Consider the following 20,819-nt stretch of genomic DNA (forward strand, 5'->3'; position numbering starts at 1 on the left):
TCCGGTGAGAGGGGCGTTAACTTTCGCTTTCAAAATAAAAAGGGCACGAACCAACTGAAAATTGCACAATAACTTAAAAAAAAAAGAAAGTTAATGGCCAACCTACATTTTTTTTTTTTTTTTTTTTCAGAAAGCCGAATCATTGAGCTGAAATGCCAATTAAGATGCGAAAAACTAGAGAAGACGTCACAGTATATGATATAAAACTTGAGTGGGAAAAAAAGAAGGTCTCATTCATTCCCTTTTCAAATTGATTCATGAATGAAAATTAATTTATTTTTAAAAATCTAATTAAATTATACATATATAATTAAATTATATATATATATATATATATATATATATATATATATAATTAAATTATATTGTATACATATATATATACATATACACATATATATATATGTATATCCATCCATCCATTTCCTACCGCTTATTCCCTTTGGGGTCGCGGGGGGTGCTGGTGCCTATCTCAGCTACAATCGGGCGGAAGGCAGGTACACCCTGGACAAGTCACCACCTCATCGCAAGGCAAACACAGATAGACAGACAACATTCACACTCACATTCACACACTAGGGCCAACTTTGGGTTGCCAATCAACCTATCCCAGGTGCAAGTCTTTGGAAGTGGGAGGAAGCCGGAGTACCCGGAGGGAACCCACGCATTCACGGGGAGAACATGCAAACTCCACACAGAAAGATCCTGAGCCTGGGATTGAACCCAGGATTGCAGGACCTTCGTATTGAGGCAGACGCACTAACCCCTCTTCCACCCTGAAGCCCTCTATATATATATATATATATATATATATATATATATATATATATATACACACAGTATATATATATATATATATATATATATATATTTATATATATGTTTCCTGCGGGAGGATAGATTAATAAGCAACACTGAAAAAAATAAATAAATAAATACAATATATATATATATATATATATTTATATATTAGGGCTGGGCAACGATGAAAAATTTTAATCGAAGTTAATCGCACTATTTCTCTGATTAATCGTGATTAACTGCATTGTATACGCAAAGCCCAATAATGAATTCAAAAGTAGTGTGTAGTGCACCTTTATTGGAATATTCCCCACATGAACAAAAGCGCCAAAACATTTGTTGTGCAAACACAATTTAAATCAGTCCTTGTTAAACAGTAGCAGTTAAATAGCATATTTAATGAAAATCAACTCAAAAAATGTAAATACAAACATTTAAGCTTATTACTACCACTGCCAAGGTATTTAAGTTATCCTGTTTGTTATGGAAAATAAATATAATCTACATACAAATCTCTGAGCCACAATCATAACATCTGAACAGGCAATTTCTGAGGTAACAGCAGAAACATTTTTTTTTGCCAGGGATTTCATGTTTAAAAAACCTATATTATAGGTAGTGGGCTGTTTTAGGGAATTTTTGATCAAATTATCCGTAGTAGCAATATTAATAATGTTGTGTTTATTCTGTGTAGTGCACTTAAAATAATTATGACCATATCTAGGAATTGATATGATGGGAATTTTCCGATTGTTTGCTTGGTGCTTTGATAAACTGAACGCATCATATACATGGTACTATATTGTGACGTTATGAGCCAGGGAATAAAATAACTACCCTACCCAGCATGCAACAGGAGTGACAAGCATGCGCGGTAGCCCGGTATAGGTTGTGTCGCCATGACGGCATCTTGTATGTTGTGATATGCACGCTCTGAAAGTAAACGTTAAGAACTCAGCCAACACTCCTCGTCTGCATTATTCATGAATAGACAGACAACACATATACTCCGCTGCTTCACAGGCCGCTGGATGTAGCCGGCGAAGTATTCCCATGCTAGCTAGCCGGTCTAGCAAGCACGCGTCATTCAGTCCAAAACGGCCCGATCTATCCACATTCAGAATTGTCTGGCGGTCGTAAGTGATCCTGGAGTGACCACGCTGTAAGCCAGCCATGAGATTTGCAGAATTGTCCGGTATTTTTGCCAAATGTTCCATCTTTACCAAGAGCCCCTCGACGCCGGGTGACGCCATCTTGTTAAGAAAAGGCGTTAACAAAATAAAAGCATGTAAACAACTTACGCAAATGTGCGATAAAATAATTGTCGGCGTTAATAGATTGATGAGTTAACTCATAATTAACGCACTAATTTGCCCACCCCTAATATATATATATATATATATATATATATATATATATATATATATATATGTTTCCTGCGGGAGGATAGATTGATTAGCAACACTGAAAAAAATAATAATAATAAAAAATAAAAAATATATATATATTATATAATCCATCTATCCTTTGGTTTTCTTTACCGCATATCCTCATTTGGGTCGCAGGTAACCTGGAGCCAATCCCAGCTGACTTCGGGCCAATAGCAGGGGCAATAAAGATAGTTTTGGAATGCAGGAGAAAGACGGACTATACCCAGAGAAAACCCACACACGCACTAAGGGACATGCAAACTCCAGACACAGATATCCAAACTGAGATTCTACTGCAGAACTCGTGAAAGCTGTCAAAGTTAGCACGTTAACTCATGTGATTGATCACAAAAATAGTGCATTAATCATGTACGCACTTAAATTAATCATGGAGTCTATTTTTACCATAAGATATTTTAGCTTAAGCACTATTTAATTGGTGGTCGGATCAATGTATGCTTTAATATAAAATAGAGTGAAGACTGTAGTGCTGCTGGCATTTTTCACTTCCAAATGCTGCCTGAAAGAATTTTAGATTGAACTGTTAGCAAGTTTTGTGCAATTCAAGTAAAACATTTCAAGACATTACTTAATGACATTCAGTCAATAAAATTGCATCTGTGCACAAATATTGGGGTCTTCTCTTAGGCAAATTTTGAATTATGCATGTGAGTGGTTAATGTGATTAATAATGATTTTTACAAATTATAAAATGTGATGAATCAGATTTTTTTAAATAAGTCATTCTGTAAATGTTGTCTGTCTATCTGTGTTGGCCGTGCGACTTGTCCAGGGTGTACGCCGCCTTCGCCCGAATTCAGCTGAGACTGGCTCCAGCGACCCCAAGAGGTACAGGCGTTAGAAAATGGATGGATTGATGGATGTCATTGGACAGCACTATTTTTACATTTCTTTTTTTTTTTTGTACAATTATGTTTCAGAAAGAAAATGAATGGGAAAAATCTAAAATTTTTTTTAAAAGTTTTCTTAATTTTTCTTAAAGGTGCCATATGCAATCATTTCATGTCAAGTCATCATTAAATGACCCTGATATGTCAAAAGGCATTAATAAAGTATGATCTTTTTGAATAACTTTATAACTGATGACGGTAGTTCAGCCGGGATATGTTCATTTCAAAATTAAATTTACAGCCCGAAATATTGTTATTGTTTTCATTTCTATGCCCCACCCTCCACCATTTGACCAATTAAAACGTCTGAGTGTGTGTCACATCCAGGTTGCCAGTTACGCCTTTTTCGTCTACCTCCTGCCACTGGCAAAGTTACTAAACATGTCAGACCTTCGTAAATCTAAAAGGCGTCGTTACGATTCTTAACTTATTCATGACAAAGCCAGGAACAAAACGAGGATTTGTATCGGGGATGCCTTTGAAAGATGGAGAAGATTAAAGGTGGAGAACATTTTTCTATCTGACGCTAATACGCAGTGGAAATGGGTTTCAATATTAGCATACTGTAGCTAATTGCGGTTTATGGTACTGTATACATCAGGCACATATGGGGTGGTATTTGCTTGGCACGATATAATGATTTTTTTCTTTGTGTATTGACATGGTAGTAGGCTATATGATCTATGCGTAATGTGGTTTTTGCGTAAAGTGTGTGGCTCATAGAATTGCACTCTGCACTGAAAGATGGTGATGTGTGTACATGGAAGAGAATGCATTGTGTCAGGTTGGATGCAACATGGAGTTATGCTGAACCAAATGTGGCGGTAATTTTACTGTTGGGCTTGTCTTACCATCAAAGTAGGCCAATGTGATATATAATATATTACATGTGATTATATGTATATATTTTGCGGTCAAACTGGACATTTTAGTAGGGTAATGCCAACAATCTGTCCCGACTCCCAATTAAAATATTGCTGCGTAACTTTACAAATACCTTTGACTTATCGATATTAATAAAATATGGCATAAACACTTAGTAAACCATCTTGCAAGAAGCATAAACAGGAGAAACCTACAGCGTAGGACTCGTCGATTGCCATTTGAAGTTCCTTGGAGTAGGATTCAGATTTGGCTGTGTATCTGGCAACCTCAGTCATGGAGAGTGGGAGGAGACTACAGAAGTTTGACCGTCATAGCAGTACCATTTCTGACCACATTACTACATATAGCACCTTTAAATTATACCTTTTTTCAGAATCGTTTTTTAGGGGGCTTTTTACGCTTATTCACTGCACATACAGAAGAGCTTCTGTAACATTTAACGTGTTTTAGTTTTTTTTTTTCTAAAAAGCCTTTATCATAATTTATCTACTAAATAATATTATGCAAGAATTGGGATAAATCATGAATATATTCTGAATCGAATCATCACCGCAATAATCGGACTTGAATCAGGAGTTGTTGTAAGATTCCTATCCGTAGTACCAACTCGCCCATCCATCCATTTGTTAAACAGTCGTCCCTCTTTACATTGCGCTTTAGATATTGTAGTTTCACAACATTGCTTTTTATTTTTTTAAGCATATTGTACATTATCTTTACCCTAAATTAAGCATTTTCAAGCACAAACATTACTAAATAAACTAAAAAATATCAATACCACAGTGGTATTAGTCACTCGATGGGACTAAACCAATCAGATCATGCTGTTCATTATTGTGGCCACTGATCAGGCTCAGCCTCAGGTAGCATTGCTGTATTGGATTACAAGGGTGTAAAGTTGACTAAAAACTGTTATTTCATGGGGTTTCCGAACCTTTTTAGGCTTCGGGGCCCACCTATTCCATTGTAGAGGGCCCCGAGGCCCACTCGTATATAAGCACAGTAGCATTATTCTTCCTCTTTATTTTAATCATATTTAAGAATTTTATCTAACCTACTTAAAGTTTACAACCTTGTCAAATGATATTAAATCATGTGTTAATCAAGTGTTTTTTACTTCATGAGGTCAGGCTGATTAGAAAAACAGGTAAATACTAATAAATACTAATACTAATAATTACTAAACCAAGATACTGCATAAGATGGGACTCTTAAATAACTGACAAAAAATACATGTACATACAATTACATTGTGCTAAAAGAAATAACCAAATGTAATAATGAATATATTTTTAATCTAAACAGTCAATAAAATTAAAGAGCAAATGAAAATACAGCTTTATCATTTTAGTAATCATTGTTGTTTAGCTCTAGACTTCTTCTGTTTGTTTGATATTGTCAATACTTTAGTGCTAAATATTATAAACTTATCACTTTCCTCTGGCATTGTTCTCCTAGCATTCAAAAAAGTGGTTATTCATCCTCTCCTTAAAAGACCTAACCTCGAACTTGACCTCATGGTAAACTACCGACCGGTGTCTCACCTTCCCTTTATTTCAAAAATCCTCGAAAAAATTGTTGCAGAGCAGTTAAATGAACACTTAACGTCTAACAATCTATGTGAAACCTTTCAATCCAGTTTCAGGGCAAATCACTCAATGGAGACAGCCCTCGCAAAAATGACTAATGATCCATTGCTAACGATGGATTCTGATGCGTCATCTATGTTGCTGCTCCTCGATTTTAGCACTGCTTTCGATACCGTCGATCATAATATTTTATTAGAACGTATCAAAACACAAATTGGTATGTCAGACTTAGCACGGTCTTGGTTTGACTCTTATCTTATTGACAGGGTGCAGTGCGTCTCCCATAACAAAGTGACCTCGGACTACGTTAAGGTAACGTGTGGAGTTCCCCAGGGTTCGGTCCTTGGCCCTGCACTCTTCAGCATATACATGCTGCCGCTAGGTGACATCATACGCTAATACGGTGTTAGCTTTCACTGTTATGCTGATGACACCCAACTCTACATGGCCCCAAAGCTGACCAACACGCCGGACTGTAGTCAGCTGGAGCCGTGTCTTAATGAAATTAAACAATGGATGTCCGCTAACTTTTTGCAACTCAACGCCAAAAAAACGGAAATTCTGATTATCGGTCCTGGTAGATACCGACCTCTATTTAATAATACAACTGTAACATTTGACAACCAAAAAATTAAACAAGGCGACTCTGTAAAGAATCTGGGTATTATCTTCGAACCAACTCTCTCCTGAGTCACACATTAAAAGCGTTACTAAAACGGCTTTCTCCGTAATAATGCTAAAATTCGCTCAATTCTGTCCACTAAAGACGCTGAGATAATTATCCATGCAGTTGTTACGTCTCGCCTTGATTACTGTAACGTATTATTTCCGGGTCTCCCCATGTCTAGCATTAAAAGATTACAGTTAGTACAAAATACGGCTGCTAGACTTTTGACAAGAACAAGAAAGTTTGATCATATTACGCCTATACTGGCTCACCTGCACTGGCTTCCTGTGCACTTAAGATGTGACTTTAAGGTTTTACTACTTACGTATAAAATACTACACGGTTTAGCTCCAGCCTATCTTGCCGATTGTATTGTACCATATGTCCCGGCAAGAAATCTGCGTTCAAAGGACTCCGGCTTATTTGTGATTTCCAAAGCCCAAAAAAAATCTGCGGGCTATAGAGCGTTTTCCATTCGGGCTCCAGTACTCTGGAATGCCCTCCCGGTAATAGTTCGAGATGCCACCTCAGTAGAAGCATTTAAGTCTCACCTTAAAACTCATTTGTATACTCTAGCCTTTAAATAGACTACCTTTTTAGACCAGTTGATCTGCGGTTTCTTTTCTTTTTGTCCTACGTCCCACTCTCCCTTGTGGAGGGGGTCCGGTCCGATGGCCATGGATGAACTACTGGCTGTCCAGAGTCGGGACCTAGGATGGACCGCTCGTCCAGAGTCGGGTTCCAGGATGGACCACTCGCCTGTGTATCGGTTGGGGACATCTCTGCGCTGCTGATCCGTCTCCGCTTGGGATGGTTTCCTGCTGCCTCCGCTGTGGATGGGACTCTCGCTGCTGTGTTGGATCTGCTTTGGACTGGACTCTAGCGGCTGTGTTGGATCCGCTTTGGACTGGACTCTCGCGGTTGTGTTGATCCACTATGGATTGAACTTTCAGAGTATAATGTTAGACTTGCTCGTCATCCATTGCTTTCGGTCACCTAGAGGGGGGGGTTGCCCACATATGTGGTCCTCTCCAAGGTTCTCCTAGTCATCATTGTCATCGACGTCCCAATGGGTGTGGGTTTTCCTTGCCCTTATGTGAGCCTACCGAGGATGTTGTAGTGGTTTGTGTTGTGGTTTGTGTTGTGGTTTGTGCAGCCCTTTGATTGATTGAATACTACCACTAGTGGTGAAAAAGTGAATTACAACTGAGTATCGCCACGGCCCATACTGATATTTTTTTGGTGGCCCTCTTGGTGGCACTCACGGCCTAACAATGGGCCCTATGGTTATGGTTAAGAAACACTGGTCTAAAAGCTTTTCATGATGTAAAAAAAAAAAAAAAAAATTCCATGGCCCTAAACAGCTTTTTTTTGCTCTATGTGCTGTCATGTCCGGAACGATTACAATGTGCATTTGACAGTAAACTGTAGCAATTATATTTTAATATTGTGACGCTCAACCCTGTGAGTGTGAACGCATGAGTCACTAATTTCTCGTGTCACATCGACAGGCACACCATTTGCATTTTTAAGAGCAAGCCAGTGATGTCATCACGTTGTGTCGCTCACACGTCTCACATGACATGACACAATCACTCCACGTGTCACTCAAAGGTTTCTTTCAGGGCAGCACGGCAATCTAGGCTAGTTGTAAACGTGAACACGCAATATGGAGTCTTTTATAGCTGCGCTCGGACAGATGGACGGGGAGGACAGATGGATAAGGATGGACGTGGTGGCACTGAAGTGAAAGTGCATTTTGGAGTTGGACAGAGCTTGTTTTTTATGCATGATGTTTTAATTGCATGTGTTCAACACACGCAAGACAATATGTTCCCAACTACCGCAGGGGATTCGAAGTTGGTGCGGACTCACTTTTTATACACCGGGAAAAATTTGTTTGTTAAGAAACACGCAAGTCGGGATGAGGCTGAGTCGTTTTCCACAGGAAGAAAAAAAAGCAGATGGCTCGCTTTAAGACCCGTCACATCACGGACCTCCCCGTTCCTGGAAGCCAGTAGGCACTGCTATCTGTCAGGGGAAATAAACATAACGCTGACTTCAGTCTGGCCAATCAGCTTTCCTAAAGGATATGCGGCCTCTTTTAGGGCAATGGCAGCCCCTGGTATGTTAATGCCATGTAGGCCACATCCCTTTTGCTTGCATGTCCCCCCCGTACTTGACATTTGATGTTTTCCCCGTCGCTACGTGTCCTTCTCAAAGGCCCCGGGGTCGGTTGTGGCTCTCGGATACCTGATGTCACTCTTCCGCATGGTTTGGCAGGCGGCTCTGAGAGTGCAATGTTTGTCAAATGGGGTTGAGAAAGGAGAAAAGGATCACTGTGATTATGGAATACTGTTTTTTCTTTCATGCCAAGCTTCTGCAGGAGCATTGTGCGTGATGTTTACTTGCATGAAGATACCACTCCAAAGCTCTCAGTGCAGCGAGTAGGTCTTTTCCTTCAATCCATTTGCAAGCGTCAAAGAACCATTGATTCACGTCATTCCAAACCACATTTCTTTTCATTGAAATGACACATTAAGATGTGCTTTTTTCCCCTCCATTAATGCCTTAAAATGGCACAGACGTTATGACATATTAGTGTTCATCTAGTAGATAACATTCTATTAATATTGAAGTCCTTAAAAGAGACACTGTGAACTATACCTAAGCTTCATACATGGATCTTGATGATACATGAAATCGAATATATATATACATATATATATATATATATATATATGTATATTAAAAATATGGCTTCACGGTGGAAGAGGGGTTAGTGCGTCTGCCTCACAATACGAAGGTCCTGAAGTCCTGGGTTCAATCCCAGGCTCGGGATCTTTCTGTGTGGAGTTTGCATGTTCTCCCCGTGAATGCGTGGGTTCCCTCCGGGTACTCCGACTTCCTCCCACTTCCAAAGACATGCACCTGGGGATAGGTTGATTGGCAACACTAAATGGTCCCTAGTGTGTGAATGTGAGTGTGAATGTTGTCTGTCTATCTGTGTTGGCCCTGTGATGAGGTGGCGACTTGTCCAGGGTGTATCCCGCCTCATGCCCAATTGTAGCTGAGATAGGCGCCAGATAGGCCCCCTGTGACCCCCAAAAGGGAATAAGCGTTAGAAAATTAATGGATGGGATATATATGATATGCCTTTCGCCCGATTTGTAGCTGAGATAGGCACCAGCGCCCCCCGCGACCCCAACCGGAATAAGCGGGTGGAAATGGATGGATGGATACACACACACACACACATACATACATATACATATATATATATATATATATATATATATATATATATATATATATATACATATACGCTTATTATAATAATGATCATGGATTAGATTTATATCGCTCTTTTCTATTATTGAATACTCACAGAGAAGTGGGAACCCATCATTTATTCACACCTAGTGGTGGTAAGCTACATCTGTAGCCACAGCTGCCCTGGGGTAGACTGACGGAAGGGTGGCTGCCCGTTTGCGCCTAGGGCCCCCCAGTGTGAGCGGCACCGGGGCCATGGTGAAATGTCCTGCCCAAGGACACAATGGCAGCGATTTGGATTTCAATAAGCGGGGAGCAAACCTGCAACCCTCAGCTTTCTGGCACGGCCGCTCTACCCACTATGCCCCATAAGTTTTGCCTCTACAAAGATATATATATATATATATATATATATATATATATATATAAGATCTGACACTAACATTGTGTTTTACTCGCTATTGCATTAGCTTATAGCTAGAGATGTACATAGGAAGACAGGAAGTCGGTGCTTAAAAAAAAAAGACCCCCGCCCAAGAGGAAGTTAAACCCATTCAACACTATACACAAAAAAAAAAATTATATATATATATATATAGATATATATATATATACATATATATATATGTCTATACACACGCTTATACCATAAGTTTTGCCTCTATAAAGATCCATCCATCCATTGTCTACCGCTTGTCTCTTTCGGGGTCACGGAGGGTGCTGGAGCCTATCTCAGCTGCATTTGAGCGGAAGGCGGGGTACACCCTGGACCAGTCACCACCTCATCACAGGGCCAACACAGATAGACAGAGAACATTCACACTCACATTCACACACTAAGGACCATTTAGTGTTGCCAATCAACCTATCCCCAGGTGCATGTCTTTGGAAGTGGGAGGAAGCCGGAGAACCCGGAGGGAACCCACACAGTCACGGGGAGAACATGCAAACTCCACACAGAAAGATCCCGAGCCCGGGATTGAACCCTGACTACTCAGGACCTTCGTATTGTGAGGCAGACGCACTAACCCCTCTTCCACCGTCAAGCCCATATATATATATATATATATATATATATATATATATATATATATATATATATATATATATATATATATATATATATATACATACATACGTATATATATATGTATGTATATGATTTTTGAAAGACATGTTACATGTTAAAAGTGTGTTTTTTTTTGTGGACGTGGCTAGGAGTCCCAGCTACATTGATTTTTACTTATTTATATGAGAGACATTGATTTCAGTAAAGAGCTAGCCGTCACAGAACCAATTAAGCTTGTAAACTGGGGCTCCACATGAGTAGTAAACTGAGGTATTGTTGTACTGATGACAAAATAAATGGGTAAATAGCCAACAAATGTTAGTTATTTAAATGTTTTAAATTTAAATGTTTCATTGTCCATCCATTTTCGACCGCTTGTCCCGTTCGGGGTCGCGGGGGATGCTGGAGCCTATCTTAGCTGCATTAAGGCAGAAGGCATTGTACACCCTGGACAAGTCGCCACCTCGTCGCAGGGCCAACTCACATTCACACACTAGGGACCATTTAGTGTTGCCAATCAACCTATCCCCAGGTGCATGTCTTTGGAGGTGGGAGGAAGCCGCAGTACCCGGAGGGAACCCACGCATTCACGGGGAGAACATGCAAACTCCATGCTTCATTGTGAGGTTTTTGATAGCAAAAAGCAGTGCACTTATATCAATAAACACACTGTTCAGCAGAATTGAGCATTTTTAAGGCCTACTGAAATTAGATTTTCTGATTTAAACGGGAATACCAGGTCCATTGTATGTGTCATACTTGATCGTTTAGCGATATTGCCATATTTTTGCTGAAAATATTTAGTAGAGAACATCCACGATAAAGTTTGCAACTTTCGGTCGCTAACAGAAAAGCCCTGCCTCTACCGGAAGTCGCAGACGATGACGTCACATGTTGATGGCTGGTCACAGATTCACATTGATTTTAATCAGAGCCTCCAAGAAAAACAGCTATTCGGGCCGAGAAAACGACAATTTCCCCATTAATTTGAGCGAGGATGAAAGATTCGTGTTTGAGGATATTGATAGCGACGGACTAAAAAAAAAAAAAATGCGATTGCATTGAGACGGATTCAGATGTTTTTAGACACATTTACTAGGATAATTCTGGGAAATCCCTTATCTTTCTATTGTGTTGCTAGTGTTTTAGTGAGTTTAACAGTACCTGATAGTCGGAGGTGTGTGTCCACGGGTGTCTTGATGCCAGTGTCTCAGGGAAGTTTACAGCAGCTTTATGGACGGGGCAAGCTCAGCTGATATCCGGTAAGAAGCAACTTTTTACCACAATTTTCTAACCGAAACCTGCTGGTTGACATTTGGTCGGGATCAATGTTCGCTTGACAGCTGTGATCCACAGTAAAGTTTCACCTCCGGGAATTTTAAACAATTAATCACCGTGTGTTTGTGTGGCTGAAGGCTAGAGCTTCCCAACTCCATCTTTCTACTTTGACTTCTCCAATATTAATTGAACAAATTGCAAAAGATTCGGCAACACAGATCTTCAAAATACTGTGTAATTATGCGGTTAAAGCAGACGACTTTTAGCTGTGTGTGTGCGCAGCGCTCATATTTCCTAACAGCCCGTGACGTCAAGCATACACGTCATCATTACACGACGTTTTCAAGACGAAACTCCCGGGAAATTTAAAATTGTAATTTAGTAAACTAAAAAGGCCGTATTGGCATGTGTTGCAATGTTAATATTTTATCATTGATATATAAACTATCAGACTGCGTGGTGGGTAGTAGTGGGTTTCAGTAGGCCTTTAAAGAGTAAATGATAAGAACTCGCATGTGAAGAGCTAAAAGCCACCACTGAGTGGCGCCAAAGCCTGTATTTGGCCGTGTCGCGTGTCAAATTGTTCACATTATACATGAGTGCCGCATGTGCGTCTGCAAGGTGACGATTATGCCGCGCACACCAGCCTGCGTTTTGGATTAATCAGGAGCAGACATGGGAAAGCAGTAGCAGCATGTAGATGACACACACTGGGAGACAATAAGTCAACTTGTGCGTAAAAAAACCCAAATCCACAAACTCTATCGGTCCAAGTGTGTGTTCACTGTTCTTAATTGTGAGTTGCACAAACAATGGGCGTGGATTATCCATCGAAAGAGAGCCCAGAGACCTTGGCTTTTTTTTTTTTTTGGACCAGCATCTGAGCAGTGAGCTCAGTCGGTGATCGGCAGAGGAGCAACCAGCAGCATGGAGCACGCAGGTAGGTCACGCACTACATTTTTAAGCTCCAACAAAGTAATTCAATAAGAAAACTATCAAGGTTTTCTACATTTTTACGCACGTGATTACGCATTTAAATGAAATAACAGGCCGGTGGAAAGTTGACTTCTTTGTAATTAATGAACTGGTTTGACTTTTCTCAGGGTGTGCAACAACCTTTGCGTGAATCCTTCCACAAACACGCCAAAGAAGTAACTAAGGCGCACAGGAAGGAGGGGAGCCGGGGAGTCAGAGGGTGTTTAAGAGTGAGAGAGAGGGGAGGAGAGAAGGGGAGCCAAGTCTGGACCAGGTGATCGAGCGCTAACAAACCTCCAAGGGGGCTGCCGGGTTCGAACACAGGATAAAGCGACCATGGTGCCAGCGCGCTGCCCGGGACTGGTCCTTATCTGCCTCCTCCTCCTCCTCCTGGGGTGCGCCGTGGTTGTGTGCCTCGGCCAGAACGACACGGAGCCCATCGTGCTGGAGGGGAAGTGTCTCGTCGTGTGTGACTCGAACCCTTCATCGGACGGAGCGGTCACGTCCTCCCTCGGCATCTCGGTGCGCTCCGCCGGGGCAAAGGTGGCTTTTTCGGCCGTGCGCGGAACCAACCACGAGCCGTCGGAGATGAGCAACACCTCCATGACCATCTACTTCGACCAGGTGGGCGAGAAAAAATAGCTTTAAATATATATATATATATCGGAAGCAGTTTGTGCGTTAAAGACCCCTTAATGCGTAATGTGCTATACGTCAAAGAGGATACAACTATGCGTAAATGCTGCTTTGTATAAGTGCAACCAAAATCAAGCAAAACACGCACTCATTGTCCAACTTCTTTGCAGCCTTGCAATGCAATCTAAATAAACAGCAACTGGTGCGTAATGGTAATAGGTGTGGGGTTTATTTTCAGGTCCAACACAGTTGTATTATTTAAATCTACATTTGATAACTTAAACTTGTATAAAAATTTGGTTTTTATTAAGTAGCTGTTAACGGGACAAGCGGTAGGAAATGGATGGATGGATAATATTTAGCCACCCTAAACTGGTGCTAATGGGTGTTGTTGTCCAGTGCATGTGGGAGAGTGTAAACAAGTTAATGGGGGGTGTAAATTACGTAAGTGGCCTTACTTTGATTTCGTATCCGACTGTTATTTTACAACCCAGAACACTTCTTTACAAAAAAAAACAAAACAAGTGACAAGTGTTTAAAAATTAACCTAAGTAACTGTATTTATTTAGTATACCTTAAATGGATGTTTCTGTCCACCGCAACCATTTAAGCACATATTTTAAGGGGGAGTGTAAGTGATTTAAAGTGGCCTGACATTAATTTATTATATGGGTATGTTTTATTCTCCTAACCAGAATATTTTTTTTACTGACAAAACTACAATTTACAAGTGTTTAAAAATGATAATTCCATGTAGTATAAATGTCACTATTTGGTCACATTAAACTGTTAATGATGTGTGTAATGGGTGCTTTTTGTCCACCGCAACCATTTTAAGCAAAACGTTTAAGGACGATTGTAAAACATGTAATAATGTATATTTTCTTATCTGGGTCTGTTTTATTTTATCTTTCAAATCCAGAAAATGTTTACTCCCCAAAAAAAACTAAATTTAATAAGTGTTTAAAAATAATGACTGCATTAAATAACATTATTTAGCCACATTAAACTGTTGATGACGTATTGGGTGTTTTTGTGCACTGCAACCATTTTAAGCATAACATTTGAGGGGGAGTGTCTATTTTAAGGTGGCCTTACAGTCATTTTATGTTGTTTTTTTTTTTCAAATCCGGAACACTTTTACTAAAAAAACTATTTGACAAGTGTTTAAAAATGATGATTCTATTAAGTATAACTTTCACTATTTAGCCACATTATCTGACTGTTATTTTACAACCCAGAACACTTGTTTACAAAAAGAAAACAAGTGACAAGTGTTTAAAAATTAACCTTCCTTTAAGTAACTGTATTTATTTAGTATACTTTAAATGGATGTTTCTGTCCACCGCAACCATTTTAAGCACACATTTTAAGGAGGAGTGTAAATGATTTAAGGTGGCCTGACATTCATTTATTATATGGGTATGTTTTATTCTCCTAAGCAGAATATTTTTTTACTGACAAAACTGCATTTGACAAGTGTTTAAAAATGATAATTCTATGTAGTATAACTGTCACTATTTGGTCACATTAAACTGTTAATGATGTGTGTAATGGATGCTTTTTGTCCACCGCAACCATTTTAAGCAAAACATTTAGGGACGAGTGTATAAAATGTAATATGGCCTTACAATATTGTATCTTTTCTTATCTGGGTCTGTTTTATTTTATTTTTGAAATCCAGAAAACTTTTACTCCAAAAAAACTACATTTAACAAGTATTTAAAAATAATGACTGCATTAAATAACATTATTTAGTCACGTTAAACTGTTGATGACGTATTGGGGTTTTTTTGTGGACTGCAACCATTTTAAGCATACCATTTGAGGGAGAGTGTCAATATTTTAAGGTGGCCTTACAGTTATTTTTTTATTTTTTTTTCAAATCCGGAACAATTTTACTAAAAAAAACATTTGACAAGTGTTTAAAAATGATGATTCTATTAAGTATAACTTTCACTATTTAGCCACATTATCTGACTGTGTTATTTTACAACCCAGAACAATCCTTTACAAAAAAACAAAAAAAATAAGTGACAAGTTTTTAAAAATTAACCTTCCTTTAAGTAACTGTATTTATTTAGTATACCTTAAATGGATGTTTCTGTCCACCGCAACAATTTTAAGCACATATTTTAAGGGGGAGTGTACATGATTTAAGGTGGCCTGACATTAATTTATTATATGGGTATGTTTTATTCTCCTAACCAGAATATTTTTTTTACTGACAAAACTACATTTGACAAGTGTTAAAAAAATGATAATTCCATGTAGTATAATTGTCACTATTTGGTCACATTACAATGTTAATGATGTGTGTAATAACTGCTTTTTGTCCACCGCAACCATTTTAAGCAAAACGTTTAAGGACAAGTGTAAAAAATTTAATAATGTATATATTCTTATCTCGGTCAGTTTTGTTTTATTTTTTAAATCCAGAAAACTTTTACTCCAAAAAAAAACGACATTTAATAAGTGTTTAAAAATAATGCTCGCATTAAATAACATTTTTTAGCCACATTTAACTGTTGATGACGTATTGGGTGTTTTTGTGCACTGCAACCATTTTAAGCATAACATTTGAGGGGGAGTGTCAATATTTTAAGGTGGCCTTACAGTAATTTTTTTTTTTTTTTCAAATCCGGAACACTTTTACTAAAAAAACAATTTGACAAGTGTTTAAAAATGATGATTCTATTAAGTATAACTTTCACTATTTAGCCACATTATCTGACTGTTTTTTTACAACCCAGAACACTCCTTTACAAAAAAAAAACAAGTGACAAGTGTTTAAGAATTAACCTTCCTTTAAGTAACTGTATTTATTTAGTATACCTTAAAAGGATGTTTCTGTCCGCCGCGACCATTTTAAGCACATATTTTAAGGGGGAGTGTAAATGATTTAATGTGGCCTGACATTCATTTATTATATTGGTAGGTTTTATTCTCCTAAGCAGAATATTTTTTTACTGACAAAACTACATTTGACAAGTGTTTAAAAATGATAAATCCATGTAGTATAACTGTCACTATTTGGTCACATTAAACTGTTAATGATGTGTGTAATGGGTGCTTTTTGTCCACCGCAACCATTTTAAGCAAAACATTTAAGGACGAGTGTAAAAAATTTAAATGGCCTTACAATAATGTATCTTTTCTTATCTGAGTCTGTTTTATTTTATCTTTCAAATCCAGAAAACTTTTACTCCTAAAAAAGACTACATTTATTAAGTGTTTAAAAATAATGACTGCATTAAGTAACATTATATAGGCACATTAAACTGTTGATGACGTATTGGGTGTTTTTGTGCACTGCAACCATTTCAAGCATAACATTGAGGGGGAGTGTCAATATTTTAAGGTGGCCTTACAGTCATTTTATGTTTGTTTTTTTCAAATCCGGAACACTTTTACTAAAAAAACTATTTGACAAGTGTTTAAATATGATGATTCTATTAAGTATAACTTTCACTATTTAGCCACATTATCTGACTGTGTTATTTTACAACCCAGGACACTTGTTTACAAAAATAAAACAAGTGACAAGTGTTTAAAAATTAACCTTCCTTTAAGTAACTGTATTTATTTAGTATACCTTAAATGGATGTTTCTGTCCACCGCAACCATTTTAAGCACATATTTTAAGGGGGAGTGTAAATGACTTGAGAAACTGATCAGGCGGGCCGGTTCTACAATCGGAATGAAACTGGACTCACTGGTGACGGTGGCAGAGAAGAGGACTGTGGACAAACTAGTGAGCATCCTGGATGATGCCAGTCACCCTCTGCATAGCGTTATCAGTAGCCAGAGGAGCCTGTTCAGTGCTAGACTGCTTCATCCCAAGTGCAGGACTAATAGACTCAAGAACTCCTTTGTCCCACACGCCATTAGACTGTACAACTCCTCTCTGGGGCAGGGGGTGGGGGATACTAGGATGACAGGGGATGCAAAACATTAACAGTGCAATACGTTTTCATAACATGGTCACTACTGCCTACTTTGTCTTGTTATATTCTTATTTTACTGTTATATTGTTATTCCCATTGTTTTTATTCTTTTTGTAATATTTCTCTATTTTGTTTCCTTTTAAACCCCCATTATTTACTTTTTACTTTTTTCTTTAAATTGATCTCAACTCTGTACACTGCTGCTGGAATTTTAATTTTCCCGAAGGAACTCTCCTGAAGGAATCAATAAAGTACTATCTATCTATCCATGATTTAAGGTGGCCTGACATTCATTTATTATATGGGTATGTTTTATTCTCCTAAGCAGAATATTTTTTTACTGACAAAACTGCATTTGACAAGTGTTTAAAAATGATAATCCTATGTAGTATAACTGTCACTATTTGGTCACATTAAACTGTTAATGATGTGTGTAATGGGTGCTTTTTGTCCACCGCAACCATTTTAAGCAAAACGTATAGGGACGAGTGTAAAAAATTTAATATGGCCTCACAATATTGTATCTTTTCTTATCTGGGTCTGTTTTATTTTATTTTTCAAATCCAGAAAACTTTTACTCCAAAAAAAACTACATTTAATAAGTGTTTAAACATAATGACTGCATTAAATAACATTATTTAGCCACATTAAACTGTTGATGATGTATTGGGTGTTTTTGTGGACTGCAACCATTTTAAGAATAACATTTGAGGGGAAATGTAAATATTTTAACGTGGCCTTACAGTCGTTTTTTTTTTTTCAAATCCGGAACACTTTTACTAAAAAAACTATTTGACACGTGTTTAAAAATGATGATTCTATTAAGTATAACTTTCACTATTTAGCCACGTTAAACTGTTAATTATGTAATTGGTGCTTTTTGTCCACTGCAACCATCTTAAGGATACAGTTTAGGGCGAGTGTAAATGATTTAATGTGACCTTACTTTAATTTATCTTTTCTTATCTGGGTTTGTTTTATTTTAGTTTCCAAATACAGAACACGTTTTAATAAATAATAATAATAATTAAAAAAAAAACTACATTAAACAAGTGTTTAAAAATAATGATATCATTAAATAACATTGTTTAGCCAACTTAAACTGTTAATATGCCGTATTGGGTGTTTTTGTCCACTGCAACCATGACGTTTGAGGGGGAGTGTAAATAATTTAAGGTGGCCTTACATTCATTTTTTTTTCTTTAAAACCAGAACACTTACTGAGAAAAAAAACATTTGATAAGTGTTTAAAAAAAAATATATTACATTAAGTAACATCATTTAGCTATTTTAAGTTGTTAATGACGTGCATAATGGAGGTTTTTGTCCACCACAACCAATTTAAGCATTACGTTTAAGGCATTAAGTTTAAGGAGTGTAAGTTATTTGATGTGGCTTTACATTTATTTATTTATTATTTTAAATCCTGAACACTTTTACTGAACAAAGTACATTTGACAAGTGTTTAAAATGATGATTGAATTATGTTACTGTCAGTATTTAGGCACTTTGGGGCGGTATAGCTCGGCTGGTAGAGTGGCCGTGCCAGCAACTTGAGGGTTGCAGGTTCGATTCCCGCTTCCGCCATCCTAGTCACTGCCGTTGTGTCCTTGGGCAAGACACTTTACCCACGTGCTCCCATTGCCACCCACACTGGTTTAAATGTAACTTAGATATTGGGTTTCACTATGTAAAGCGCTTTGAGTCACTAGAAAAAAGCGCTATATAAATATAATTCACTTCACTTTAAGCTATTAATGATGTACCTAATAGGTGTTTGTGTCCACTGCAACCATGTTAAGCATAACTTTTAAAGGGGAGTGAAAATGATGGCCGTACATTATTTTTTTTAGGTGTGTTTGTTTTCAAATCCAAAACACTTTCACTTAAAAAACTATGTTTGACAAGTGTTTAAAAACAATTGCATTAAGTAACTATCAGTATTTAGCTACACTAAGCTTTTAATGGCATGCTTAATGTGTTTTTGATTTGAGGTGGACTTATATACTGTATATGTTTTATCTGGGTCTGTGTTTTTTTATTTAAAATCCAGAACACTTGTACTCAAAAAGTACACTCCACAAGTAAAACTTGTTTTAAACTGATACTCATATCAAGTAATTATCAGTAGTTTCTCACCTTAGCTGTTAATTATGAGTGTAATGGATGTGTTTTTTTTACCCACTGCAGCCATTTTAAGCATAGTCTAAGGGAGAGTGTAAACAATTTAGAATGGCCTCATATTGATTTTTAATTTTTTTGTCAAATCCAGAATATTTTACTCAAACGACATTTCACAAGTTAAAAAAATATGCTTCCAACTGTTAATATTTTGCCACCAAAAGCTGTTAATGACGTGCATACTGGGTGTTTTTGCCCAATGCACTCATTTTAAGCATTAAGTTAGAGGGGGCGTGTACTGTAAATGATTTAATGTGGCCCTCTTTTTATTTATTATCTTAACTTCAAAAACAGCCGCGTTAAAAAGATTACACTTTTTAAAATTGTAGTCTGTTTGTTTTTTCAGGAGAATTTTGCATCTTTTCTGTTGCTTTTTAGATGCTTCTGCTGATTGGAACAAAACCAAAATATCCAAAAAATATTATAATCAAAATGAGACTAAAACTCTTGCATTTGCAGGTTTTAGTGAACATCGGCAACCATTTCGACCTGAAGGCGAGTGTTTTCCAGGCTCCGAGGAGGGGAATTTATAGCTTCAGCTTTCACGTAGTGAAGGTCTACAACAGACAAACCATTCAGGTGAGCCTTTCTCATTTCTGCAGCTTCACTGATTTTAAAAAAAGACAAAAACAAAAACCAGATTCATGTTTTGTAGGTAAACCTGATGCAGAATGATTATCCAGTGATATCAGCCTTTGCCGGGGACCAGGACGTCACGAGGGAGGCGGCCAGTAACGGAGTACTGCTGATGGTGGAGCGGGAGGACCGTGTTTACCTAAAGCTGGAGCGAGGCACTCTCATGGGCGGATGGAAATACTCCACCTTCTCAGGCTTTCTGGTCTTTCCTCTATAATTCAACCCAGGATGCAGAGACTCTGCTTGGATCAACAACAACATGCAATTTGTTTTCATCTCTAAGAACAGCCAAGGAAGCCGATGAATATCCTGATTTCCCTTCTTCTCTCCCTCCTCTTCCTCACATTTGTCTACTATTTAGTCTAATATGAACCTTGGAGATTGAAATATTCATCAAGTTTTTGGCAGATGGGACGTCGTGGTGGTGTGTTTGGGATTTTTTTTTTCTGGCTTGGGAAACTTTGCCAAAAGGGGGACACACGAAACAGAGGAGAGGACATAAAGTGGAAGGTGATGTGTTATGCTCTATTTTAAGTTTTGT

The 20,819-nt window shown here is 38.0% G+C and overlaps 1 protein-coding gene across 1 annotated transcript in view; it reads left to right on the forward strand.

The window, feature by feature from the left end:
- Positions 1 to 12,496: 12,496 nt before the first annotated feature.
- The window catches only part of cbln2b (cerebellin 2b precursor), an 8,736-nt gene continuing 413 nt past the window's right edge, over positions 12,497 to 20,819 (forward strand). The window contains exons 1-4 of the mRNA XM_061922061.1: positions 12,497 to 12,843; positions 13,007 to 13,502; positions 20,102 to 20,221; positions 20,298 to 20,819. The exon at positions 20,298 to 20,819 is cut by the window's right edge and continues 413 nt beyond it. Of these exons, the coding sequence (XP_061778045.1) occupies positions 13,215 to 13,502; positions 20,102 to 20,221; positions 20,298 to 20,495 (606 nt within the window). The 5' untranslated portion in view covers positions 12,497 to 12,843; positions 13,007 to 13,214 and the 3' untranslated portion in view covers positions 20,496 to 20,819. The remainder of the gene's footprint in view (positions 12,844 to 13,006; positions 13,503 to 20,101; positions 20,222 to 20,297) is intronic.

This window comes from Nerophis ophidion, linkage group LG15 (genome assembly GCF_033978795.1).
Source record: "Nerophis ophidion isolate RoL-2023_Sa linkage group LG15, RoL_Noph_v1.0, whole genome shotgun sequence".
In the NCBI taxonomy this organism is placed as follows: domain Eukaryota; kingdom Metazoa; phylum Chordata; class Actinopteri; order Syngnathiformes; family Syngnathidae; genus Nerophis; species Nerophis ophidion.